The 27114-nt window shown below is 47.2% G+C and overlaps 1 protein-coding gene across 1 annotated transcript in view; it reads left to right on the forward strand.

The window, feature by feature from the left end:
- Positions 1–27114, forward strand: part of Lats2 (large tumor suppressor kinase 2) — a 54086-nt gene that overhangs the window by 8685 nt on the left and 18287 nt on the right. The window contains exon 2 of the mRNA XM_038310348.1: positions 3188–3729. Within this exon, the coding sequence (XP_038166276.1) occupies positions 3391–3729 (339 nt within the window). The 5' untranslated portion in view covers positions 3188–3390. The remainder of the gene's footprint in view (positions 1–3187; positions 3730–27114) is intronic.

Below are 27114 nucleotides of genomic sequence, written 5' to 3' on the forward strand. Positions count from 1 at the left end.
GGACTCTGACCATAGCTACCTATGCCTTTAAGACCAGACCTCTGGCTTGGTGTGACTAGGTCCGGAAGCCCTTCTCTGTTCCACATCTCTCAATCAGTCCCCAGATTCCTGGCCAAGGCCCTGCTCTTAGCCTGGCTTCTGCACTGAGACCAGAATGACATTTGCTAAAGGCACTTCAAGAGAATCCTGTGGTTTGTCCCCAGTCTCCGGGAAAGCCCCAGCCTCACTGTGCTAGGCCCTGTAGAGGAGCCTGTTCTTCCCTCCAGCTGGAATTCCACCCCCACCCCCACCCCCAGTCAGACTCCTTATCTTCCTGCTTCTTTGACTTTCCCCTCCATCCTCCCATCCTGTGCTGGATTCCTCTCCTTTGGGCTTCTCTTTCTCTCAGTCCTTTCTTACCTTACCCTCTGCCCCAGTTCACTGTGAACTGCTGGAGGTGAGGTTCCTGGTCATTCTGTCGCTGCCTGAAGCTTAGTAGGCATAAGCTGTGGGGAGGCTGGGGCAACAGGACTGTGAGTTCCTATATTTGCTGTATAGCAAGGCCTTCTCTCAAAAAAGATGCCCCCAGGGTCCCATCCCTAATACCTACATGGGTCTCACTCCAGTTCCGGGAACCAGGCATGCATCGGGTGCACACACATACATAGAGGCAAAACATTTATGCGGAGCAAGTAAATTTTTTAAACCTTAAAAAAAAAGGCACTTCCTTCTCAGTTTGCAGAGTGGATAGGCTAGATACTGAGTAGAGGGTAGGATAAACACACTGTGTGAGGTCCATGCCTTATAAAGATAGGGCACTGTGAGATTAATTGTCAACTTGACACCACATAGAGTCACATGGGAACGAGTCTTATTGGAATTGCTTGGTCGGTTTGGCCTGTGGGCGTGTCTGTGGAGACAGTTTTGATTGTATTGTATTCCACTGAAGAAGACTCACTCCTGTGAGCCCACCATTCTGGGGGATCCTGGGCTGTCGGAGTACAGAGTGAGGGAGCAGGAATGCGTGCATTTTCTCTCTGCATTTGACAGGTTCCTCTGTGTGATGTCATTTAACGATGGGCTGTAACCTGGATCCAGGCAGACCCTTTCTCCCTAAGTGCCCTTTGTCAAGTGTTTATCGTAGGTATGTTCTCTTGGTAATTTTTCAAAGAAAGGGAAGAAAATTAAAGCTTAGATACCACATGTCTATGTGAATTCTGGGCGGAAAAGCAGTATCCTTTTTGAGTTTCCAGCCATGTAAGTCTCTCCAGGACCCTTTGCACGTGTTCTGCAGGCTTCTAGGAGCCCTCCGGATTTGTTGAAATGTGAGCTTATGGTTTTAGAGATCTAGGTCTTTCAAAACAGATGCTCAGACCAGGAAGTCCCCGGAAATGTGTGTGCTTGCAATATGCCCCATTTTACATCAGTCCAGCAGAGTTCTAGGCTCCTGGGCCTTAGCCAGTCTGGGCACAAGGTCTTAGCTGTCCAGATCTCATAGCCCACTCTCTTTATTGCCTTATACAACTATTTCAGTGACTCAGGGTACTAGAAACCTTGCATTAAAATAGAGATTTCACGTTGAGAATGTTGTCTGGTTCTTTTTGTGGATTCTCCTCAGTTCTTCCAATAGCGTGGACAGTTGCGGCAGTGGAGACCGCTGTCCCCAGACAAAGCAGTCATTTTAATGTCATTTCTAGTATTTCCTGCTGTATGTGGTTATGGAACATGAGTTAATTCAAGTAAAACTTATGACAGTCTCTGGCCTGTAGTCAGTATTGGGTAATACTATTCTTTTCTTCTACCACACATAAAGATGTCTATAAACAGGGTCTTGTTTGTGGTTGTGGGGATACCTACTGAAGCTAGAAGCCCTGATTCTTTAGAGGCTGTTCTTTGAGGAGTCAGTTTTCCCTTGTTTATTGAAACTCAGAAGTTTGTCCTTTGAAGTCAACTTACTGGGCTCTGTCGAGTGAGAGTGAGTTGGGAGGAGGGCGAAAGACAGCGGGTAAGGGCCCTGCGGGTGAAGGCGGTTGTGAGTGGGCACAGTAGAGAGGGCCGAGGCTTCGCTGTTGCGAGTGCCTCTTGGTGTGTGATTGGGTTACCTTTTGATAGATGCATCGTAAGTTGGAAATACTGTAAGCGGAAGATATATTCAGCCCACAGACCCTCACAGTTCAGAATGCTGCAGAGTGTCCTGCTTCTCCCTTGTGATCCTGGAGCACCTAGTAGCTGGGGCTGCTGGCTAGCGTCGAGAGGAGCAGACCACATGTTAGCCAGGCCAGGGAAAGTCCCAGTGCACATCCTGAGGATAGTCTCCCAAGTGCCTGCTTCTTCCTCACTTAGAGTTGAAGACTCCTGAGCACGACTTTGCTAAGAGGAACTCTCTGGCGCTCGCTCTCTCTCTCTCTCTCTCTCTCTCTCTCTCTCTCTCTCTCTCTCTCTCTCTCTCTCTCTCCCCCCTTTTAAAGATGTATTTATTTCACACGTATGAGTGTTCTGCCTGCATGCATGTATGTGCGCCACATTTGTGGCTGGTGCCTGCAGAGGGCATAGATCCCCTGAACTGGACTTACAGTGGTTGTGTCCTACCCTGTGGGTGGTGGGACGTGAACCCTGGTCCTCTGGAAGAGCAACACTTAACTGCTGAGCCATCTCTCCAGCCTTTTATGCTGGAGAGCATAAAGCACACGCAAAGTACTGAGTGCAAACCACTTTTAACTGCAGTGGAGGAAACCTTCAATGTGATGAGTCTTTATCTGATTTTTCAGAATATTGGAGAGGGTTTCATCAGGAAATTTTTCAAAAAATGTGAAGGATCACAGCCTCCGGTGGGGGAGGATGTTGGGGAGAGCCATAGGGACGGTGGTGTGGATCAGGAATTGATTGATATTAGGGACAAGCCAGAAATCTACTTAGTACGTTTAACTCCAAATCCTCAAGCTGTGTCCAGAATTACATGAAGTGAGCTGGCAATTGTTGAGACTACAGTGTTGCCCCGTGTGGTGTTTGGGGGATGCACTCAATGTAGGCTTCCTGTTACAGGAGCTTTCTTGGGACAGCAAGATCATACTGACACTTCTGAGGGCAATGTGCTGCTGCTTTACTCTCTGGGTAGAATATCTCCAAAATCACTGTGCTTTTCTGCAAAGCAGCTTTAACAGGATGTGAAATCCGCAAACAAATGTTCTTGTCCTGTTTTCTTTTTCAGAGAATGATGATCTTCAAAATGAAAACTCTGGGAAATTTTAGGTTCTCTTAAGGAACTACAGAAATTGAAGGACAGAAGATGTTTGAAAGGAAGCTGTTCTGAAAATATGTTTACAATTAACTGATGCGATTGCCCGTTCGCTTTTTAAATAATAAGACACTTTGAGAAGATTGTATTTATGGTAAAAGGAAACTGGACTAACGATGAGGCCAAAGACTTTTCCTGCCACAACTTACTCTGGAAATAGTCGGCAGCGATTGCAAGAGATCCGAGAGGGGCTAAAGCAGCCATCCAAGTCTTCCACCCAGGGGCTGCCTGTGGGACCAAACAGTGACACTTCCCTGGATGCCAAGGTCCTGGGGAGCAAAGATGCCTCCAGGCAGCAGCAGATGAGAGCCACCCCCAAGTTTGGACCTTATCAAAAAGCGCTCAGGGAAATCCGATATTCCCTACTGCCTTTTGCCAATGAATCGGGCACTTCGGCCACAGCAGAAGTAAACCGGCAGATGCTTCAGGAGTTGGTGAACGCTGGATGTGACCAGGTGGGTTCAGGCTCCAGCACCCTTCAGTAGTTCTGTGCGAACTTGAAGCTGTTTAACACACGGCCCTTTTCTGTGTCCTGAGCCGATGGGCACCTTCTCTCCACGGGAAGATCTTAGCTGGTTTTCCTTGTTGAAGTTGTTCCTTGTTGTGCCCTTTTCATTCTGTCGTGGTTTGTGTGTACATGTATGGATCCCAGGGCCCTGTGCACTCTAAGCTTATGCTTCCCTACTGAGCTACACCATCTTCCAGTTCTATTCTTAGTCTTTCCTTGACCTGCTTGGGATTATTTTGAGCTTCTCTGGGGAAGAGCCTGACTTCTCTTACCTTGATTTTTGCTTTGTACATTTATTTCCTTCCTGTAGGAGTGCTATTTAACATGTATTTACTAATGTTTATTATTTTTTTTTACTTAAAAATTTTACTATTTGACAAATTTATACCTGTATTTGTTCTGATTTATTTGACTTAATTGTTTTGAGACAAAGTCTCATATATCATGCTGACCTTGGTCCTCCGGCCTGCACCTCGCTAGTACTGGGATTGTAGGAGTGTGCGCCATAGTCAGCTGCCCTCTCCTGTTTAAGAGAGCGTGCACACTGTTCCAGAAGTCATGACCATGCTCAGAAAGGCAGAAGCTATGCCAGACAGTGTGGCAGTCATCAACGTAGGGTTGCATAGAGTCAGAGTCTGCACTGAGGGAGCAGAGAGCATGTTACATGACAGCATCAACTCAGAGCTTCATGGTTAGATCTCCTCAAAGTCTGTGTATCTGACTGAAATCCAGGTTGAGGGACAGGACCATAGAAAGGGAGCTAGTGTCCAACCAAGTAAAATGTAATTAAATGTAAGTAAAATGTAATCAGCAGACATGTAGTTGTGTTGTGGAATGACTTCCATGTACCATTGTAAAAGTCACAGTTGTGTGAACTAGAAATGAGTGAAGTCTTCTTGCTGCCTTAGACAATTGTAAGATTTGCTCAAAGAGTATCAGGTTTGCTTAAATGCTTTTAGTTTGTTAGAAATAATTTAATGACTGGGTTGCAGTCATAGCACAGGCACCATGCCACTCTATTTCCAAAGGAAATGTCAATCCTCTTGTAGTTTGCTGTTGCAGATCTTAGAGAATTGATTACTGAGATGATGTGTTTGTGAAACACCCCACCTTCATGTCCTGTCCTCTCTGACACTTGGGCTGTGCTGGATTAACTTGGTCAGTGAGCCCCTTCTGTGCAGCGCAGCTTCCTGAGTAATGTGGCCTGCGCTAGCAGTGGAGGCTGAGGGCAGCTGCACAGCCCATCTTGTTGTGAGAGTATGCAGTTAGGTGTGCTGCCAAGTGCTGTTTCCTAACAGAGTAGGGGAGGAAGCCCAGGGAAACAGCCTGTGAGGTTAAATGGGGCTTTCAGTCCAACAGCAAATTTTAAGAGCCTCTTCTAATGTAAATCACTTGCAAACAAAAGAGGCAATCAGAGCCTGGTGTTTTTGGAGTTATATTTCAAATGTAAGAAAAGTCAAATAATCCAAAGTACAGGTGGGATCCTTACTAAAGTAAAACCCATTAGTGTTAATTGCAGAGCCAGAAATGAACTGGTTGCTTCTCTAATACATGAACTACAAAATACAGGGAAGCTAAGGCTCGTGACACTTGCAAAGGGGCCATCGACATCCAGTTTATGTTCATTGCTAGCAGAAAGGCCTCCCTTTTACCATATTTAATGCTCCCGAAATAATTCAGTTTGCTATCTAGTGTTGCTTTAAAACTTAAAACAGCTGCACCCTCCCCACTTCCCCTCCAACCCAGGCAGGAGTGAGTGCATTTGCTTTCTGAGGATTCTGGTAGGAAAGCCATTATGTGAACACAAACACAAACGGGAGGGAAAGACTGACAATGCCCTGGAGCTGTGTGTGGGTGGATTGAAGCTCTGGTTAGAATCTGGTGTACCAGGTGAGGGGCATTCTTCTTTGTCCCTGTCACATCAGGTGCATGGTTTGGATGCAAATTTGTTCTTCCCTAATTTGACTTAAAGTGCTGGCTTTGTTTTCTGAAATCCAACAGAGTGGTCATAGCACCATGTTTCTCTAGTGTTGGTGGCCCATTCTTTTTATACACACACACACACACACACACACAGACAAAGAGAGAGAGAGAGACGCTCCATCTCCCTCCCTCCCCTTTTGCTCTACTGCATTTAACTGTACAAGTAATAGCTTATTGCCTGTGCGCACACACATGTATTTTTCTATATTATTTGTACTATGAATAGTTGAAAATATTTACTTGACTGCTTGAAATGGGCATTTTCTTTTAAACATTAAAATAAATTTACATCTTAAATGTGCACAATTTATAAACTTACAGCCCCATTAATTTTCATACATTAATTATACCCATCTAGCATGCATGGGTACTTTTGTAATCAAACCTCTTAAAATGGAAGCATCAGGAAAAAGTGAAAGACGTTAGGGTATTTTTCAGTGTAACAATGTAATGTGTTTGCCAAATGATGTACTGCTCACATAATCTGACAACGTTTGTAAAAGACGACGTGAAGTCAATGTTAAGTGAAAATAAGAGGCAGCACCGCCAGCAAGCACAAGAAATCCAGTTAGGTCAAATCAAACCGGATCAAAATGCCCATCGTTTTTTAAGAGAATGACGCTCTTGGGCCGAGGTCATGGCGGGGAGACAGGAAAGCAGGGAGCCCCTGCAGACCCAAAAATCACGTGTTTCTCCTCTGGGAGGCCCCTTAAATACCCTGTAGGAGTGGCCCTGACCCCACCCCCACCCCCAGGGGTCAGGACCTGGCATGCTGGGATTTGGAGTCCAGACCAAAGCAACTCCCAGGCCAGGGGTGCTGTGATGGATGCCAGGGGCTAGGGGCTATGCTCCCAGCTTAACAAAGCCTTCTGAGATAAGTAGGTAACTAGGTTACTGTTCTAGGAGAAGCTAGCTTGATCTTCAGCTAGAGATTCAGGCCTTGGAAGGTAAGGGTCCAATTACATTGTGACACTCTGCAGCTTTGGTTCATGTGGGTAGCATATCTCTGTCCCATTATCTTCCTAAGCTGTAGTGGGTGACAACCAGGTGGATGTTAAGGATTGTCATGTGGAGCACCTGCATGGTGAGGAGGGTTGCAGAGTTGTTGAGTGACAGGCAGAGCATGTACAGGGGGTACAGAGGTGTTGCTTGGTGACAGGCAGAACACCTGTATGGTAGTAGTGTATGGGATGAAGGGGTGTTGCTAGGTGACAGGAGGAGCACCTGTATGGTAGTGTATGGGATGAAGGGGTGTTGCTGGGTGACAGGCAGAACACCTATATGGTAGTGTATGGGGTGAAGGGGTGTTGCTAGGTGACAGGAGGAGCACCTGCATGGTGGTACAGAGTGTTGCTAGGTGGCATGGCTAAGGTGCAGGGGTGTTGCTGGGTTGGTAGACAGCTTCTGCATCCAGAGATGGAGGGGTATTACTTGGTATTATAGGGAGCCCCGGGTGTTATGGAGCCTGAGGTCTTGAGGGATGTGCAGACACATGGCTTCTGGCTATAGCATCTTCCTCAGGTGTGTACCCTAGAGAAAGACTTAGATAAGAAATTTCTTTCATGCAAAATTGCTTTGCCTTCCTTGAGGAGTGGTCCTCCCTTCCCCCAGACTCCTGTGGTTTGTGCTCAGTCTATAACCAGCCTGTAGTCTCCACATCCTTAACAGTTCCTTAGTCCTGGATTTCTGTGTCAGCCGTAATTCTCCTAACCCACTCCGCATGTGCTCTAGTAATTCAGATCTTTAATGGGACCAGGGTAGAGAGAATGTAAACAAACAGACTTTCTTTATGGAGGGACGGGAGCACAGGCAGTGGCCAGGATGTGACTTCTCACTGTGGCTTCCTGACAGCAGGCCCACGAGTGCTGAGTGGGATGCTGTGGAAAATGAGCAAAGGAAGTCAGTTCGTGACATTGTTAAGCCATCAAGGGAAGAACGTGAAATTCCCCACAGTCACACGAATCATTGGCGCACCTGAAGGGGCAGAGGCTCTGTGTCCTGGAGCTCACTTAGGAGGGAGTGTGCTCTTCACAGCAGGTGCTCCGAGCTTGTCCTTTGTTACAGCTGTACAGCAGTGGTGTGGCGTGGGCTCTAGTCCCTGCTCTAAGCTACAGTGAGCTGAGGGGAGTCAGACAGAGCCCTACTTGCAGAGTGCCTGACCCCCTGAGTGGTGGCTGCCTGTTCTGGTTTGGACAGTGTCTGTCACTAGGCTCAGTGTTGGATGGCTGCTGGCTTTTCACAGTCTGTTTTCCATGCGCTGTGACTTTTCCATCTTCTTGCCTTGTATCCACTGAGGGTGTGGGTTATTATCACCTCCTCTTCTGGCATTTTGCTGGTTGAGCGCACAGCCCTTGCGAGTGCTGGCACCCGCAATGCTCCAGCTGCAGCTGTGGTCCTTAGCACACTCCCAACTGCCCATTCTCCTCCGGAACAGACTTCCCGTCTGTTTATTTGGGGGCTTTCAAGGTGCCGTTTCGTAGCTTCCTAGAGGGACCCTAGTATGACAGGCTTGTTTGGCTTTAGCAGTAGGCTTTTCCTGAAGCCCCCACGTGGACTGGAGCTGTTCCTGTTTAGCTCTCCACAGTAACTTGTTTCTGACTCCAGTGCAATTGAATGGTGAGGCCTGTGTTGGCAGCTGGGAGTACTGCTGTCTGACTTCCCTTCTCGCGGGCCTGGGCTGGGCTCCGAAGAATTCTCCCACAGGCCTCCCAGCTGCTGCTTAATATTTGCCAAGCAGCACTAGTCTAGGCAAAAGCCTCTGCCACCGCCCCCACACCAGATAAGGGATAATCGATAATCCACAAAGCAGATCTTCCTTATGAAGTTTATCTGGTTAACATGAAAAGAACCATAGAGAGCTGGATATGGTGGTGTGCATACCTGTAAGCTGGCTCTGGGCTACATAGGGAGGCCCTGTCCCAAAGCAGCGAAGAGGGTGTGAAGAAGGCTAAGCTGTTCTTGTTTTTATAACGGGTGAATCTCTGAAGTACAGGTATTGGCCAGTGGAAGGACAGTGGATTTAGATCTCAGATATTTCCTTGTTTTTCCTTTTTTTTCTGGAAAGGGATCCACTTTTCAACACGAAATACTAGTAAGTGGGGAAGGAGGAAGCCTTGTTACAGAGTGCAGCGCTGTTACAGGAAACAGCTTACAATGGTCTTTGGGTGGGACAGCTGTTTCCCTCGGCACCTTCCAGTGGCTTTAAGAGTAGTTCAGTGGTAGGGTGTGCGCCTAGAAAGCCCAGTGAGTGAGTAAATAAAATGACTGAGGAGGTCCAGGGGTTTCCTCTCCGTCGGCCCTGCTGTGCAGTCTTCTCCCTAACTGCTAAGTGAGGCGTGCTCCTTTGTGGGAGCCTAGCAAATAGGGAGAAGTGTGAAGACAAGAGCAGACTACCTGCAGCTCCTCATCCCAGCGCACTGTAGCTGTAAGCAGAGTGCTTGTAATTTAATGGACACAAATCCAACCACTCTTTAACATCTGGGTTTTTAAATTAGGAGTGTTTTCCTAACTTAAAGACCTATGTATTCTGTTACTGGTTAACTATATATATATATATGGTGTACTATATATGCCCTTCTCCCCCTTTTTGTTTTTTTGTTTTTTTGTTTTTTGTTTTTTTTTTTTTTGTTTTTGTACAGCAAGGTAGGTTCACAGTGCTCGTAGTGGTTTGCTAAGCTCCCTTTGCACCCCAGGGTCTTTTCACTTGGGAAACATTCCACCACCCTGGGATGGCTCTGAGCACCTGTAGCCTCAGGCTACCCCTGTCCCCTTTGTCCTGCTCCTGTCCTAAGGATTCTGTTCTCAGACATCTTTGCTAGGGTGTGTAGCACCAGCCTCGCTGTCAGGGTGCTGTCCTCTCCCCTATCCTCCCCAGCCTGTCTTCAGCCAGTGACTGGAGTGAGCCCTTCTCATCCTCCAGTTTAAATTAGATTCCTCTGTTCCCTCATTTGCCTGCAGTTCCTTCCTAGTGTCTGTCCGAGAGCGCTGGAGGCCTCCCTTGTAGCCCAGGAAGAACAGCTTTGTTCTAGCCACCTCTTCCTGGAACTCGGAGCTAAGCAAGCACAGAAATGCCTACAGCAAGCCAGGAACTTACATTTCAGCATGAACATTTTCATGTCATTTAATACCATTTTAAAACATTGCTTTTAAGGCCTGCATTGTAGTCCTTTATTTTATCATAAAAAGCTGGACTGAGTCGGATGGTGGTGATGCACACCTTTAATCCTAGCATTCGGAAGACAGAGGTAGGCAGATCTCTGAGTTTGTGACCAGCCTGCTCTACAGAGCGAGTTCCAGGACAGCCACCACTATGCAGAGAAACTCTATCTCAAAACAAACAAAAGGCACTGATTTCCTTGGTGTAAATTTTATAGAAGTAGAATTATGTGTGTAATAGCATTTTTATAGTTTTACCTATGAGTTAGTAGATTGGGCTTAGGCATCCATCCTTGCTCACCTTGACCAAGAAAGCACTGGGGTAGTTGTTCCTCATGTTTGATCCTGGTAGTGCATGACTGCAGGCAACAGAGTGGGAACTATCTTGGCTTTAAATTGCTGGCAGTTGTTACATTGTTAGGAGTTCCCTCTGAGTGTCCAGGCTGACCTGCTAGCATTCAGACCACACTTAAGGGTGATTTCCTCTAACTCTCAAGTCTTTGCTGACTTTGGAACCCCACTAAATTTTAAATTTGCCAGAGAGCTGGCAGCGGTCAGGCAGATGGGGGAGGCAAGCTGCAGGCACCCTGGAGCCATGCTTCCCCTCCCCACTGCAGCTGCTCCTGTGCAGGGCGTTGGTCCTCATAGCCTTTAGTGAGCTGGGCGCCTAACCTCTGTCTGCCTTCACAGCCTCTGGCCTGATCCCAGCCCTCGGTACAGGGCAAGCATCTTCTGTGTGTGCCCTAATGGGAAGATTGCTGGCAATTACAAATAGATCTTACTTAAATCCTGTTTTCTCACCCTGCAGTTCTCTGGCACAATTATGTGTTGTTAATGGTATTTTATTCTTGGGGGGCCTACCACCCAGTTCCCAAATAAATCACACATGGAGGCTTATTCTTAGTTATGAATACCCAGCCTTAGCTTGTTTCTTGCCAGCTTTTCTTAAATTTTCCCAACTACCTTTTGCCTATGTGCTTTTTCCTTTTCTTACTTGTATATATCTTACTTTCACTCTTTCTCCGTGGCTGGCTGGGTGGCTGGCCCCTGACGTCCCCTCTTCACCTTGCTCCCAGATTTTTCCTCTTTACACTCTCTACCTGCCAGCCCTGCCTATCCTTGCTCCTGCCTCATGTCTATTAAACCATTGGGTGTTTTAGACAGGCACAGTAACACAGCTTCACAGAGTTAAACAAGTGCAGCGTAAACAAAAGTCACACACCTTAGAATAATATTTCCCAACAGCTGTGTAGTTGTCAGCTGGGCTCCCAGCTGTAATACAAATGTATCTCAGGTTAAGAATCATAGCAACCTGACAGGAGAGGTCTTAGGGGTGAGGTTCTGAGTTCAGCCTTGGGTTTGCACAACTGTTGGGAACTTTTAAAGACAGTTTGTGTCGCCAACAAAGCATTTGTGGATATAGTGTACTATGAGAGATATAGAGAGATGATGCAGAGAAGAGCACTGGCTGCTTTTCCAGATGACTGGATTTGATTCCCAGCACCCACATTGTCAGGTCACAACTCGGTGTAACTCTAGTTCTAGGGGATCTGACTCCCTCTCCTGGCCTTCTCAGGCACTGCATGCACTTAGTGCTCAGATGTCCATGCATCTTACATCTTTGCTAGGGTGTGTAACACCAGCCTCACTGTCAGGTGAGGTACTCAGTGATGCCCAGGTGTCAGACAGACAACTGTAAAGCACCTCCCAAGTGTGCTGGCCATGTCAAGGCTGGCAATACACCCCCGCCCTGGGGCTCACTGCCTGGAGATAGATAAGGGCAGCTGCAGTGGGCAGGAGGAATGTGGCCGACATGGGGACGCGTGTGTCTTGTCCATCCTTCACCAGTGGCATTTTTTCATCCAGTATCATGCCCAGGAGTAGGTGGAGCTACGGGAGCTTCCACTCCACTTGCTGTTTCTCCTAGCGCTCCTCCCAGGCCAGGACCTGGGAGCCAAAGAGCCTTGGCAACAGGCCTGTCAACCAGCACAAGGCCACTAGCAAAACTGTGTGCTGTCCCTCAGGAAGAAAGAAAAGTGGCTTTTGTTAGGAGTCTGTGGTGCAGCCGCAGCTGGCAGTTTCACCAGAGAATCTTGTATAGATTATTGAGGCAAATACTCGTGCATCATGAGCTATCTGTGGAATAGGAAGATGCCTGCCTTCTTGGTGGCTGGCACGTGGCTAGAACATGTTAGGAGGTGGTGGCCACCCAATGCCATCTGCCATATTTTATTAAATAGCAGGTCGTTGTCCTTTGACCAGCTTTCAGGGTTCTGATCACCTTTTCCATGGAATCACATAGATAATATTTCCTCAAACTCAGAGACCTCTGGGTTGGATGGACATACATTTGACTGGCTGTGATATTAAAAAAATTATTAGTCATGTGTTAGGCATAAAAGTTGTTTTGTACAAGAATAAATAATTAACAGCAAATTTTGCCCCAACCAGCAAGTCAGCATTCAGTGTAAATTTGACATAATTTCATTTGGTTTATAAAAGCTTTTATCCAGCAAAAGAGCCTTGACTGGTGACATTTGACATCTAGGAGTCCCAAGAATGTGGCAGAATAGAACAGATTGAACCTGGTCTGCTCTCACTCTCGGAGTGTCTTAGAGATGGCTTCAAGGAAGGCTGTATAGCTCCGTCACCTTCTGGCTTTGACTCTAGCCTTCGTTTAGCCTTGCTGTTGCTTCCTGGTTTTCTGTTTTACTTTGGAAATGTTCCGGCAAGCAGAGGCAGTCTCCCCCGTGACTGGAATGAGCCAGTGAGTCTTGGTGGGATGGTTTCTGGTTGGCCATATTCACAGCTCTGCCTTGGGGTGTCCCAGGAGAGAGAGAAGAGAATCAGAAGCAGAGGCCCGCTTCTCTTGGAGATGCCATTGATGGTTTCAGGGTCTTCCCCAGAGAGGAGGCTCTGCTACCCTGGCTTCTCTCTCTAGTGCTTCTCCCTTCCTGCAAGTCCGTTTTGCCCCCTCATCCACTCGCTGATCCAGGAGAGTCCTGGGCATTCTTCCTGGTGTCTGGACAGTGTTTGTGGCACCAGTCATTGTGTTAGCGGGGCTTTCCACAGCGCACTGCTTGTGTCGAAGCGCCTTTCCAGCGTGCGTTTTCACTGCCCATCTGCTGAACGTGGAGGTTCCCTCGTGCCGTTGCCTTGACACAGTGACTCTTCCAGCAAGCTTCCAGGTGTGGCCTCCTGCATCTTGTTTGGTACCCGCACCTGTGGCCTCCAGCTCCTCGTTTGGTGCCCGCGTCCCTTACTCCTTCCATCTGATTGCACTTACCTATTACTGGCTCAAGTGTCCTTCTTCCCTGTCCCCACGCTCTGTGATCTTCTCCTTTCTGGCTTTCCTCATTGTTATTCTAGCTGGAGTGCAAGCCACTACTCGAGCCACTTAGTCACACGGAGCCACATAGTCACACCCCCACTGTCCCGAGCCACATAGTCACACCCCCACTGTCCCGAGCCACATAGTCACACCCCCACTGTCCCGAGCCACATAGTCACACCCCCACTGTCCCGTGGTGCCTGCGACCATTTAGTTCATTCAGTGCAGGCTGGCCTCTCGGTTTTCTGGATTCCTGTTTGTGTGGGTGCTGTGCTTGGAATCTGGGTAGATTCCCTCTACTAGGGATTAGAAGGGATTACCGCCTCCATCCAGTTTGTCCACAGTTGAGCTGTGGCACTGTGCAGCTGAGTTCAAGAGGTGGAGGGAGCTGCCCCCTCCACCTAACTACAGTGTAACATTCCCCCTCCACCTGACTACAGTGTAACATTCCCCCTCCACCTAACTACAGTGTAACATTCCCCCTCCACCTAACTACAGTGTAACATTCCCCTCCACCTAACTACAGTGTAACATTCTCACATAGGAAACTGAGCCATCAGCTCATCACCCAGAGGCATTGTTGTTACTTGGTTGTGTGAATTTGTAACTTCTTGTTTTACAGATTTTCAGACAGTCAAACAGCACATGAAGCTGGCATATCCTCTGCTGCTTGTTTCATCTGTCTCTAGATATAAACAAAACTTCAGCTGGGGTGTGGTAGCTGGGTAGTTTACAAGCAAATACTGTCATGATGTCCGTTGTGAACACTTCAGTACACTGCTCTCAGAGTGACAGGCACAGGCCGTGGGCTGGAGCGGCCCCTGGGTAAAGTGCTGGAGTGCAAGGTGGAGTCCTGAGTGCAGGGCCAGCCTGGGCCACGGGCGAGGCCCCGACTCCAGCCACCACTTTCCTCACACGGGAAAACCTTCACTTTTGTTCAGCCAAGATGGGCACAGTGGAACATATCTGTAATCCCAGCCCTTTGAAGTCTGAGGTCACCCTGGATTGTACAGTGACAATCCTATCTCCAAAAACAAAAACTTGAGAGGCAGAAGCAAGTGAATCTCTGTGAATTCAAGACTAGTGCTTTAAAAAAAAAAAAACTTCAACTAAAAATACAAAATAAGTAGTTTTGGGCTGGAGAGATGGCTGTCCTTAAAGGCTAGACTCACAACAGAAAAAATGCAAAATAATTTCCTTTGCATGGTTCATGTTTTAAGATCTTACATCTGTCACAATAGTAGATAGTCACTTGAGGTCCACTCTATAGCAGGCATGGGCTTTGATCTAGGATGTTTGACGAGGAGCTGTGAGATGGCTCAGTAGGGAACAGCGCTTGTGGCCAAACCTAGTGACCTCAGTTTGATCCCCAGGACCACATGGTAGGAGAAAACTGGCTTCTACAAGTTGTCCTCTGACCTCCACTTGTACTCTTGTGCACACACACACACACACACACACACACAGAGACTCACAAAAAGCTCACATAGGGACTAAGGAACCTCCTTCCCTTGACAGCATAAAAGAGATGGCTGGCCTAGGATTCAGGCTCAGGTCTTTCAATTCCCTCATTTAAACCCTGTGCCAATTGCAGAATGAAGGGACTCAGAGCGTCCGTGTACGGTGGTTTCTTTTTGGCCCTCTGGGTAAAGAATATCAGAATCCAGTGGACATGGTCTCCTGAGCCACACTGTCACAGCCCAGGTGGCCTCAGCTGAACTATTTCACCTTCTCCCCTCCTCTCAGCACTTACTCTGCCTTGGGCACAGCTGCCCTCAGTGTCAGAGCCTCCTCTCATCCCCGCAGCTGGACCAGAGTAAATTCTGTGGTGTTGCACACTGACCTCAGCACCCACACATGACAGTTGCTATGGCTACAGCTCTCAGCTCCAGAGCAGAAAGGCGGTTGTTTTGTTTTTAGTAAATGCTTACATTCTAGTTGAATTCTGGGTATTTTTACACTTGCCTCTCAGAGAATGCCTGGGTTTTAGAGGCCTCTTTGGTCTCTCTACCAATTTACATATCTGTTAACTCCCCCACCCACCCAAAGCCTCTTTCCAAGGCAAAACAAAGTGTACATCTTCTGTGTAACTGGAGCCAAGGAGAGCAGTCCACACGGCCGACACTGAGGTGGCTTAGCTGCCTTCAGTTCAAGCGCTAGACAGAGAAGCTTGCCACTTCACTGAAGGGGCACTTCCCAACGCCTCCTTTTTAAACTTTATTTTTATTTTATATGTATGGTGTTTTGCCTGCATATGTGTGCAGTGCTATGGAGGCCAGAAGAGGGCATCAGATCTGGAACTCAAGTTTAGATGGCTGTGAGCCACCATGTGGGCGCTCCAAATCGAATCCAGGTCCAGGTCCTCCAGAGCTGCCAGTGCCCTTAACCACTGAGCCATCTCGTTTTGATACAAAGTATATTAGGTAGCCCAAACTGGCCTTGAACTCACAGAGATCCGCCTGCCTCAGCCTCTCAAGTGCTGGGATTAAATGCATACACCAGAAATGAGTTGTCCTAAGGGAAGTTGTCAGTGACTGGTGGCCCTCACGCCTGTTTTTTAAGCTATGCGGTAAATCTTGAGCTGGTCAGTTCGTGAGTACAACCATTACAAGGTCTCTTCCAGGGCTCAGCTCCAGGATCCGTGGATACTAAAATCTGAGGTTGCTCAGGTCTCTTCTCCATGAACTGCAGTCCTCCTCAGACTCAGGCCATCTCTAAGTGGCTTAAAGTCCAGTGTGAATGTAAATGCTTTAGGAATTAGTGGCTTATAGCCCGGGATTGCACCCAGGATCTTGTCATTAGGCTGGTGTTCAGTCACTGAGCTGCGTCAGCAGCACTGAGCAGCTGTTACATTCTGTTAGTAAATAACAAAGAAACTCCAGGCAGTCTCTTCAGTTAGCATATTCATTGTACAAAGAGCAGGTTCCATGATGACATTTTTGTATGTGTATATCCTGTACTTTGAACACTCCCTCCATTATCCTGTCTGTCTTCCTCCTGATGCCCCAAATTCTCCTACTTACATGTCTTAGATTCGTAGTTTTAAATTTTCACTATATAATCTGTATATGTGTGTTTGTGTGGGTGTATGTATCTGCACAGTGTGTATGTGCACATGTGTAGTATTTATGATTGTACACAATATGGGCGCGTGTGTGTACAGAGGTCATAGTCCTCATTTTCCCTTGGGACACATAATCCAGATGCACGCAGGTGTCTGGGGCTTCTGTCTCTCCCTCCCATCTCCCAGGTAGCAGTCCTGTGGTCATAGATGCTCGTGCTGCTCCGGCTTTGCAAGGCTCCAGGAACTCAAACTCTGTCTTCACACGTGTACCCCAGGCATGGGGCCATCTTCACAACCCTTTGTGTTCATATAGTATTAAGGCTAGGTTCTGCAAGTGGGAGAAAACAGCATCTTTCTGAACTTGGCTAATTTTGCCTCATGGGATGATCTCTGATTGCATCCACTTTTGTTTTTTTAAACAAATACGACTTTGTTCTTCTGTATGGCCTAGGAAAACTCGTCTGTGTTTACCTTTGTCTTTATTGATGGGCAGTCAGACTGGTTCCGCAGTTTGACTATTGTGAATAGTGCCTCAGTGAGCACAGAGCTGCTTGTTGTCTGTGACCTCGGTTCCTGGGGGAACCCAGGAATGTAGGGCTGAGTCACAGCACTTCTGTTTCTAGCTTTCCTGAGGAATTTCCACCCATGCGCCCATAGGAGCCGCATCAGGCTACATCACAGCAGCCCTGTTCTCCTCGACATCCCCACCAGTGCTGGCCATTTGTTTCCATCACGACACCCGTTCTGTGTGGGGTGGAGGGGCTGGAGTCGCCTCTGCAGTGTTTGGTGACTGCGATGGAGAACCTTCTTTATACTTCAGAGAACTTCCAGTCCACTTCCTCCTTCCTTGATTGATTTGGTTTTCCAGGTGTTTAGGGTTTTTTGTTTTGTTTTTTAAGGTTTTATTTATTTATTTATTTATTTATTTATTTATTTATTTATTTATTGTGGATGCAACATTCTGCCTCCGTGTATTCCTGCATGCCAGAAGAGCGCGCCAGATCTCATTACAGATGGTTGTGAGTCACCATGTGGTTGCTGGGAATTGAACTCAGGACCTCTGGAAAAACAGTCAATGCTCTTAACCTCTGAGCCATCTCTCCAGCCCGTTTTGTTTTGTTTTTTATTTCTTTATAGGTTTTGGAAATTAAGTTCTTGTCAAATGTATAGCTAACTATTTTTCCCCTCCTCCCCGCCCTGTAAGCTGTCTCTACTCTCATACTTCCTTTGCTATGCAGGAACCTTTTAATTCCACAAAATCTCACTCATCAAGTCTTTCAATTATCCTGGCCTATCGGAGTCTTTTTCAGAAAATCCTTGCCTGTGTCTATATCTTAAACTGTTTTATCCTCACACTTCTGAACTCTTCCATTAAGGTCTTTGATCTCATTTTTTTTTGTTTGTTTTTTTTTTGTTTTGTTTTGTTTTGTTTTGTTTTGTTTTTTCGAGACAGGGTTTCTCTGCAGCTTTAGAGCCTGTCCTGGAGCTAGCCCTTGTAGACCAGGCTGGTCTCGAACTCACAGAGATCCGCCTGCCTCTGCCTCCCGAGTGCTGGGATTAAAGGCATGCGCCACCACCGCTCGGCTTTTTTTTTTTTTTTCCTTTTTTAAACAGAGCAGAGGGTAGGTCTAGTTTCATTCTTCTGCGTATGGATATTCAGTTTTCCAGCTGTCTTTTCTCCAGTATGTTTGGGATACTGTGCGTGCGTGTGTGTGTGTGTGTGTGTGTGTGTCGTTTTCAAGACAGGTTTTCTATTATAGACCAGGCTGACCTTGAACTCACTGATATTTACCTGCCTCTGCCTCCCCAGTGGACCACCACACCTGGCTCGATTATTATTTAGTTATTTGAGACCGGGCCTCACTATGTAGTGTCCACATTTTTAGCATCCACTATGTAGACCAGGCTAGCCTCTAACTCACAGAGATCTGCTTGCCTCTGCCTCTTGAATGCTGGGATTAAGGGTGTGTGCCAGTACCACAAGTTTTTGGACCCTCTTGATGAAGGCTGGTGAGTCCATAGGTCCCAAATTCTGATATAAGAATATATGGGATACGGACAACTGAGAGCACTGTCTGCTTTTAACCTAGACGCCACAGTCGTGTAGTACTAGCTGCTTTCACGACTCTGGTTCCCATGACGGAACCTGAGGAACCCTCTTGGAGCTTATGGTCCGGCTTCATCCACCAGGCAGCGTGTGCTGTCTGCACCTTTTTCTAAAACCAGCTTAATTTTCTTAAAGATCTTAGAATAGTGTAGGCTGTTGGAGGTGGAGATAGTGTTACTGTTACTTGTATATTTCTGAGGAAGGAACTTTAGTTTGGTTGCATGTATGAATGTAACCGCTCAGCAAGCAAACAGTCTTCCTTTTTTTCCTTTTCTCTTTCTTTTCAGCATATTGTTCTTCCTTTCCTTGGCACTATGATGATGTGGGATTCCCCCCCGTATGCTGTGAATATGTTTTATTACCATTAGTTAATGAATAAAGCTGTTTTGGCTAATGGCTTAGCAGAGCAAAGCCAGGCAGGAAATCCGAACAGAAATATTGAAAGAGAGTAGGCGGAGTCAGAAAGATGCCATGTAGCTGCCCAGAGAGAAAGATGGTACTGCCAGTACCTTACTGGTAGGCCACAGCCTCGTGGCAATACACAGATTAACAGAAATGGGTTAATTCAAGATGTAAGAGCTAGGAATACACTAACATCATTGGCCAAACAGTGTTGTAATTAATATAGTTTCTGTGTGATTATTTGGGTCTGAGCAGTTGGGAAATGCACAAGCAGCTCAGTTTACACTGTGATGCCTGTTTTCATTGCTCGGGTGGACTTTCAGACTACAGGAGGCCATGCTGGCTGTGGAATCATAGTTTTCCTGCAAAGTGAATTTGACAGTGTTTGCCAGGCAGACAGTCCTAGCCATTCTGCAGAACCCATGGAGCACGGCATGCACCCCTCAACCTGCCCTGGCTGCACGCTGAGACCATTGCTGTGACTGCAGGACCCATGGAGCCTACCCTGTAATGTGAGTGTAGTAGCTTCATTAAAAATAGCAGTCTTGGGCTGGAGAGATGGTTCAGAGGTTAAGAGCACTGGTTGCTCTTCCAGAGGTCCTGAGTTCCATTCCCAGCAACTACATGGTGGCTCACAACCATCTGTAATGAGGTCTGGTGCCCTCCTCTGGCCTGCAGGCAGACATGTGGACAGAACCCTGTATACGTAATAAATAAATAAAATCTTAAAAAAAAATAGCAGTCTTGGAGCTGGGAATGGATCGGTCAGTAAAGTGCTTGCTAAGCCTGAGGACCTGGGCTCAGAGCTCAGGCACTTGTGTAAAAGACCAGGCATGGCAGTGTATACTGTAATCCCAGTACCGGAGAAGCAGAAATGGGATTAGCCAGCGCCAGGCCTGTGAAAATAAGGTGGACAGACAGCCAGTGTCACTCCCTGTCCCCACACACACACACACACACACACCTCACACACACACACACACTTCACACACACACACTCACACACACACACTCACACACACCTCACACACACACACCTCACACACACACACTCACACACCTCACACACACACACACTTCACACACACACACCTCACACACACACACACTTCACACACACACACTTCACACACACACACACACTCACACACACACTTCACACACACACTTCACACACACACTCACACACACACACACACACTACACACACACACACTCACACACACTCACACACACTCACACACACCTCACACACACACACACCTCAAAACAAATAAAGTAAAACTCCTCAATGCCCCGTTAGGAGAAGTTATACCTCAGTGGGATCCAATGCAGCAAAGTGACAGAAGGCAGATTTCACGAGCCTCAGCGCCCTTGAGAAAGGCCAGTAGGGGATGTAGGACTCAGATTCCGGCCGAGCCAGAGTTGACACTGGCCGACTGGGGCCTGTGGAGAGAGAGGAGCGGCTGCTTCTGAGACTGGGGGAGGCAGACAGCCTCCTGGCCCTGGCCTGCTCGACACGTCACCAGTGCATTTCTGTATTCATTGTCACGCAGCCACTGTGGGAGGGAACCACCACTGTCATGTTGACATTTTTTAATTCTACAAAAAGTAGAATCATTTTGTATGCACTGTGTGTTCTAGCTTTGTGTTGGAAAGTTCTTGAAGTACAGTATTGTGGCGTTCCTGTTTGGAATGCTTGTCTTCCTCTGTCTTTTGTCTTCCAGCTTATTATTATTATTATCTTTTTTTTTTTTTTTTTTTTACTGTTCGCTGAACCTGAGGCTTACTGGTTCAGGCAGTAAACACTTGGTATCTGACTCTCTCCACATCCTTACCCTGTGACCGCACCTGCCTTATGTGGGTGCTGAAAATCCGAACTCCGGGCCTCATTCTTGTGGAGCAGGCCATCTCCTCACCCCTGTACCCGGAAGGCTGCTTCTGTCTGAACTCGCTCTGCAGCAGGTCACCATCTGTGTCTCATTCTGTTGACACCACTGTGTATTTAGCAATAGCTGTAAATGGTTGCCACTCAGTTTTATCCCTTAACACATTAAAAAACAAAACCAAACCAGAGTAGTGTATTCTGTTGAAAAAAATTGCAGACTGTTGCTTATCAGAGATGTTTGGGATATTGACAATTTTTTATCCATTAAGCCAAACTCAAGAGTTCAAGTAGCTGTTTTGAATTGCATCTAAGACTGTAGGCAGAGTTGTTCTGTCCCAACTACCTGTTCCCGAACAACCAGCCGCCGCTTTCCAAATAATTGACTCGGAGACTTAACATGAATTAAAAATGCTGGGCTGGTAGCTCAGGCTCGTTGCTATCTAACTCTTACATTTAGATTAGTGCATATTTCTTATCTGTGCTTTGCCACCAGGCTCATGGCTTGTTGCCTCATTTTTTACATGTCCTGCTTCCTTGGCAGCTGCCCTGCCCTGGCTTCGTCCTTCTTTATCCCAGCATCCTCAGTTTGGTGGTCCTGCCTAACCTTATCCTGCCTTGCTATAGCCAATTGGCTTGTTCATTAACCCAATCTTAGCCACATTTATTCACACCCTAAGTCCTTATATCATTTGTGAGAAGAAAAAGGTCTTGTAGTGGGAAGCCGGAGCAGCTGCAGGAGCATTCTGTAGAACTCCTCGGAGGAGAGGATGGCAGAGGAGCGGGCCCAGTGGTAAAGTCCTCCGTGCTTCTGCGTTGGGGATCAGCATCTGCCTACCTCTTGGGGCTGACCTGCAGTGGTGAGCTGAGCGGAGCCACACTGTAGAGGCTGGCACCCTCCTCCTTCCCACTTGTAACTGAGCATTTCATGCTGGCCTGGAACGATGGCCACAAGCTCAGTTTCTGGCCCAAAGAACTTACAGGACAAGGAGCAACACTGTGGACAACAGGAGCTTGGAACCCACAGCCAAGGTTTTTACTGTCACTGCAGGGCCCAATTGATGGTGACTGACAGTGGGGTCACTCACAGGTGGACAAGGTGGTGACTGATGACGCCAGTGTTTATGAAAGCAATAAGAGTAATATAACATCTTCTCGTGTATGTTCAGATACTGTGTGTGTGCGCGCGTGTGCGTGTGTGTTCGTGTGCGCGTGCGTGTGTGTGTGTGTGTGTACGTACACAGACCTATGTAAGTAAGTAGAAGCCAGAGGACAACTTAGTCATTCCTCGGGTGCCATCCACTTTGTTGTTGTTGTTGAGATGGTCTTCTCACTGTCCTGAAACTTGCCAGTGGGTCCGGTTGGCCAGCCAGTGAGCCCAGGGATCAGTTGTCTATTCTCCCTGGGCAGAAATTACAAGTCTTTGTGTCCACACCTTGCTTTACTTGAAGGGGTACTAGGATTTAATTCAGGTCCTGCTGCTGGCAAGGCAGGAAGTATCTTCCCAGCCCTGCTTCAGAGATGTTTGTTTGTTTGTTTTGTGTTTATTGGTGTTTTGCCTGTATGTCTGTGCATCACATGTGTGCCTGCAGAGGTCAAAATAGGCATCGGATTCCCTGGAACTAAGTTACAGCTAATTGTGAGCTTCCCAATGGGTACTGGGAATTGAATCCAGGGCCTCTGCAGGAGCAGCCAGTGCTCGTCACCCTGAGCCGTCTTTCTTGCAGATTTACAGACAAGTACTTCTGCTGCATGTGTCCCAGGGCCGCGCTTGTCACGCCCTTCTTGTGTGTCTACTTCACAAAGCTGCCCCCCTCGTCTGGGCTGTTCAGCCAGCTTGTGCTCAGGCTTGTTCTTCCAAAGACAAACTGTGTCTGATTTGTACAGTAGGATTTTGTGATCTGCTTTCTTCATTGTATGGTTGCAATTTAGCCTTGTTGATGGGTGATGCCAACTCAGTTTAGCTGGTGGACGGTGTGTGGGGACACCTGCACCACTGCCCTTTTCGTTGTCGTGTAGGTGGACATTTAGATAACCTAGTTTTCACTGCAGACAGAAGTCTCTGCTGATGTGGAATAGTCACTGTGAGGGTGGGTGTGTTACCTTGGGGCTGTGATTTTGAGTGTTTTTGACTTTGGCCTGTGTGTTTAGCCCAGTTTTCGTTTCTTCAGTGTGTCTGTGCAAGTCCCTAGCCTTGCCACTCTTGGGCATCCTGAATGTTCGCCAATGCACTGGGTGTGAGACATCGCTTGTGTTTTATGGAATGAAGCTCTGTGATTACTGACATTCAATTTCTTCGACTATTTGTGTTTGGGTTTTGTCTGCTAAGGTCCTGGGATTGGGGCCAGGGTCTTACTAAGACAGGCATTCTGTCATTAAACTCCAGCCCTTGTTTAGGTTTTAGGTTTTGAAAATTCAGACTTTGCCTGTCTTCGGAAATGGCTACTCATACCAAGAGTCGGTCTTTTGGTTTTGAAAGATATATAGCCACAATTTAGAGTAAGGAGGAGTAAGGACCATGCTCGTTTCCTGGTACTAAGCATGTCTTGGTCTTGAGTCATTCTGAGGGGTTCTGCCAACCAGTGAGACCCCACTGTCTGGAGCAGCTGGAGCTAAGCAAAGAGGTTGGTTGGGACTGGCAGGACCCTCCTGGAGCCCCCACAGGAGTCTCGGGGTGGAGACTGGCCGTGGCAGCTGGATACGGTGGTAAGACTGCGGTCCTGTCAGTGCGGTTGCCCACCTCTGTCCTCTTGGGTAGTATTGCAAAGAGAGGTGGCTTGTTTATCCCGGCCGCCCTGCTAGCTTACACCTGAAATAACTATACAGAAACTGTATTAATTAAAACACTGCTTGGCCATTAGCTCTAACTTCTTATTGGCTAACTCTTACATATTAGTTTAACCGATTTCCATTAATCCATTAATCGCAAGTGACAGTGGCTTACCGGAGTTTCTAACCCTCATCCATCTCTGGCGGAGGATCCATGGCTTCTCTCACTCTGCCCTTCTTCCCAGCATTCAGTTCATTCAGTTCTGTCTTCTCCGCCTACCTAAGTTCCACCCTATCAGGCCCAATGCAGTTTCTTTATTCATTAATCAATGAAAGCAACACATGAACAGAAGAACCTTCTACACTAGGGTAGCTCTCCACAGAGCAGTTGGGTTGTCTGTTTTAACTGAGGGTGCAGAAACATAGCTCTCACTTCAAAGGGAGTAGGACACATTTATTCTGGAGCCAGAATCAGTGACGATGGCCCTGGAACAGAAATTTAGGTTACCCTAAATACATGTTCCAACTTGGTAATGGTGTCATGAAGTTTTATAGTAACAGAATAAAGACAGGCATAAGCCAAGGCACCTTCGAAGTTGCTTGGTGGAAACATCAGGTAGACGGGGCATTAAGATCTCAGCCATTGGCTTCATGCCATCTGATGACGTCTGAGCCTTTGGGTGGTGAAGTTAGGGGTCTGTTTGCACATCCAAAGGGATTTACCCCATGGCTCAAGGATGGTTGGTCACTCACAGGTGGACAAGGAATGGCAGCTAAGGGAAGTTAACATAGTGTGTCATATGGCAGAGGAGGGGACAGGTAAGGAATGGCAGCTAAGGGAAGTTAACATAGTGTGTCATATGGCAGAGGAGGGGACAGGTAAGGAATGGCAGCTAAGGGAAGTTAACATAGTGTGTCATATGGCAGAGGAGGGGACAGGTAAGGAATGGCAGCTAAGGGAAGTTAACATAGCGTGTCATATGGCAGAGGAGGGGACAGGTAAAAGGGGCCCTGAGCTCCCGCAGCGGCAGAGCCTTACTTGCTTGTCTGTGCACCATGGGCAGGGTGTGCTGATGGCACTTTTGCCTTTATTTCCTGAATGTACAAATAATGCAGGACTCTCAGAAAAGTCTCTTCAGATGTCACCGCATAGGATCCCTGTCCCTGCACATATGTCCTTCCTCCAGCCCTGAAAGCCTTCAGTGTGCATCAGATGAAGACCTAGAGGCACTAATTCAAATACTGGTGGCAGTTGCCATGGAGAAAGCTGCAGCCAGAACTACACATGGCTGATCCTCTCCATTGTTTTATAGGAAGGCACTTTGTATCTTGGTTCCCACACATGCATCACATAAATTTAAGGCCCCCTTAATTAATTTTTCTATTTTATGTTTATATGCTGCGTTCAGGCACACGTCGCAGTGTACATGTGGCTGTCAGGACAACTCTTGGGAGCTGGTCTGCCCTGGTGCACATGGGATCTGGGAACTGAACTCTGGTCTTCAGGTCTGTGCCCTAGCTGAGCCATCTCACTGGACCAGGCCTGTTATTTAAAGGCCACTTATCCATCTCTCTGACCGTACACGAGGTCTCTCTCTGGCCTGGCATGCTTGTTCCCTGCCCAGAACGTCTAAGAAGACCTTCAGCGTCAGGTCACTGTTTAATGGGTGTGCCTGGAGGCATCCCTGGCAGCAGTGGAGTAGAGAAGAAACCGTGTCCTTCCACTGCCCTTCTGCGGGTTTTACACAAAACTGTTGGGGTTGTTGCAGAGATTCTACGCCTTCACCTTCGATAAACGATGGGGAGGCCGAGATGGGAGAGTTACTGTGGCTCAGAGGTTCAAGATCAGCCTGGGCAGCACAGCTCCACAGGCTCAGTCTAACACAGATAACAAACTCGTTTTAAAATCATACTGTAGTGTTTTGGAAAATACGCAAGACCTTAACTAGGACCTACAGCTGAGCTCAGTGGTAGAATGCTTGCCTAGTTTGTGCAAGGCTATGGCTCCCATCCCGTCCATTGTCCTCTTCAGAACCCACTGTCAAGGTCAGTGTTTACCTCCCTGTGCTGTGTGTGGTCCTTTAACATCTTTTACGTGGTGGTGTGTAGACCTACCTCCTGACCCTGCCTGGCTTCATCCCCATCTAACACATTGGATACTCTGTCTCAGGTGCTGTCTGTCTAATTTGGTGTTAGGTTTTTTCTCTTGTAGTAGAAAGCATGGGTGTCTGCCTAACTGACTTGTGGTTTCTAGAACATTCTTAAGCACTCCTTTTCTATGGATCTGTCTTCCTTCTGCCTGGGTTGTACCTCTCCAGTGCTGGCTGCACAGGGATTCCTGGTGGTCTCTGTCCCTTAGTGATGGTCTGACCTGGCTCCATGTGGATTTCTTTCCTTTTTTGAGTTTCTTTCCACTGAAAGTAAGGTGCATGATCACCACTTCTTTAGATTCTGAATATTTGCTTTGGGATTTTGCGGGGTGGGGGTTGTTTCTGTGAGTCATACCAATTAGCTTATAGAGTACCGGGTGTCCTCCTTAGAAGTAGAGATGTCTTGTTTAGAAGGATCAGGAGGTCCGTTGGTCCTGCTGGGGAAGACTCTAGTGTATGTCGTCTCAGGTGAGTTGGTGTCACCTGAAGTTGTTAGAGCCAAGGACTTCCTGCCTGCAGCTGGTGGAGGGGCTGCTTTCCTACGCCTGGAGTAGCTGGCCGTGTTTATGGCCATGCCCATCCATGAGTGATTTCGTGAGTGCCTTTTCCAGCTTCTGTTGTTGCTGGTTTTGTTTTGTTTTGTTTTCTGAGACAGGGTTTGTCTGTGTAGCCAGTGTTGCCCTGGCTGTCCTAGAACTCACTCTGTAGACCAGACTGTCCTCAAACTCACAGAGAGAGATTCACCTGTCTCTGCCTCCTGAGTGCTGGGATTAAAGGCGTGCACTACCACTGCCTGGTCCTTCTGTTGGTTTTTATTTTTGAAAGATTGAAGTGCATTTTTTTCCACAAAGAGATTGGACATTAATAATGGAGTTTGGCATACCTTTAAGAAAAAAACTATAATGATGACTTTGAGGTAAATATTAACTCTGTTAAATACTTTAGAGCCCATAAATACACAGACTGTAAATACTTCAGCACTGTTTGCCAGTGGAATTATAGAAAACTAGAATGGGATACGTGGAAATGAAACTTAGTTTCTAACTCACTAATTGCATCAGCAGCCAGCACTGGATTATTATCTCATTCCATGGTGACAATCTGTTAGTAGTATAGATTTACGTTTAAGAAGATATTTTAATCTTGGGTTGTTTGTTTGCTTTGAGATGGAGTCTTGCTATGTATCTCTGGCTGTGCTGGAACTAGCTCTGTAGACCAGGCTGGCCTCGAACTCACAGAGACCCACCTCCCTCTGCCTCACAAGTGCTGGGTTTAAAAGTGTGCGCCGCCACTGCCTGGCAGATAAAAATATTTTAACCTGAAGAGCAAGTTTAAATTTATCCAGGTAAAATTTAGGAGATCAGATCATTTGAAATTTAAGATCAATAGGTGGGTATCTCCCTGTGATGTACAGAAGAGGCAGTAATTGTCAGTTTTTTAAGCCATCCTGTGGCTTAAAAGCAGCAGTGCAGTGACTGGTCCTTGC

This window comes from Arvicola amphibius, chromosome 13, assembly GCF_903992535.2.
Source record: "Arvicola amphibius chromosome 13, mArvAmp1.2, whole genome shotgun sequence".
Classification (NCBI taxonomy): Eukaryota; Metazoa; Chordata; class Mammalia; order Rodentia; family Cricetidae; genus Arvicola; species Arvicola amphibius.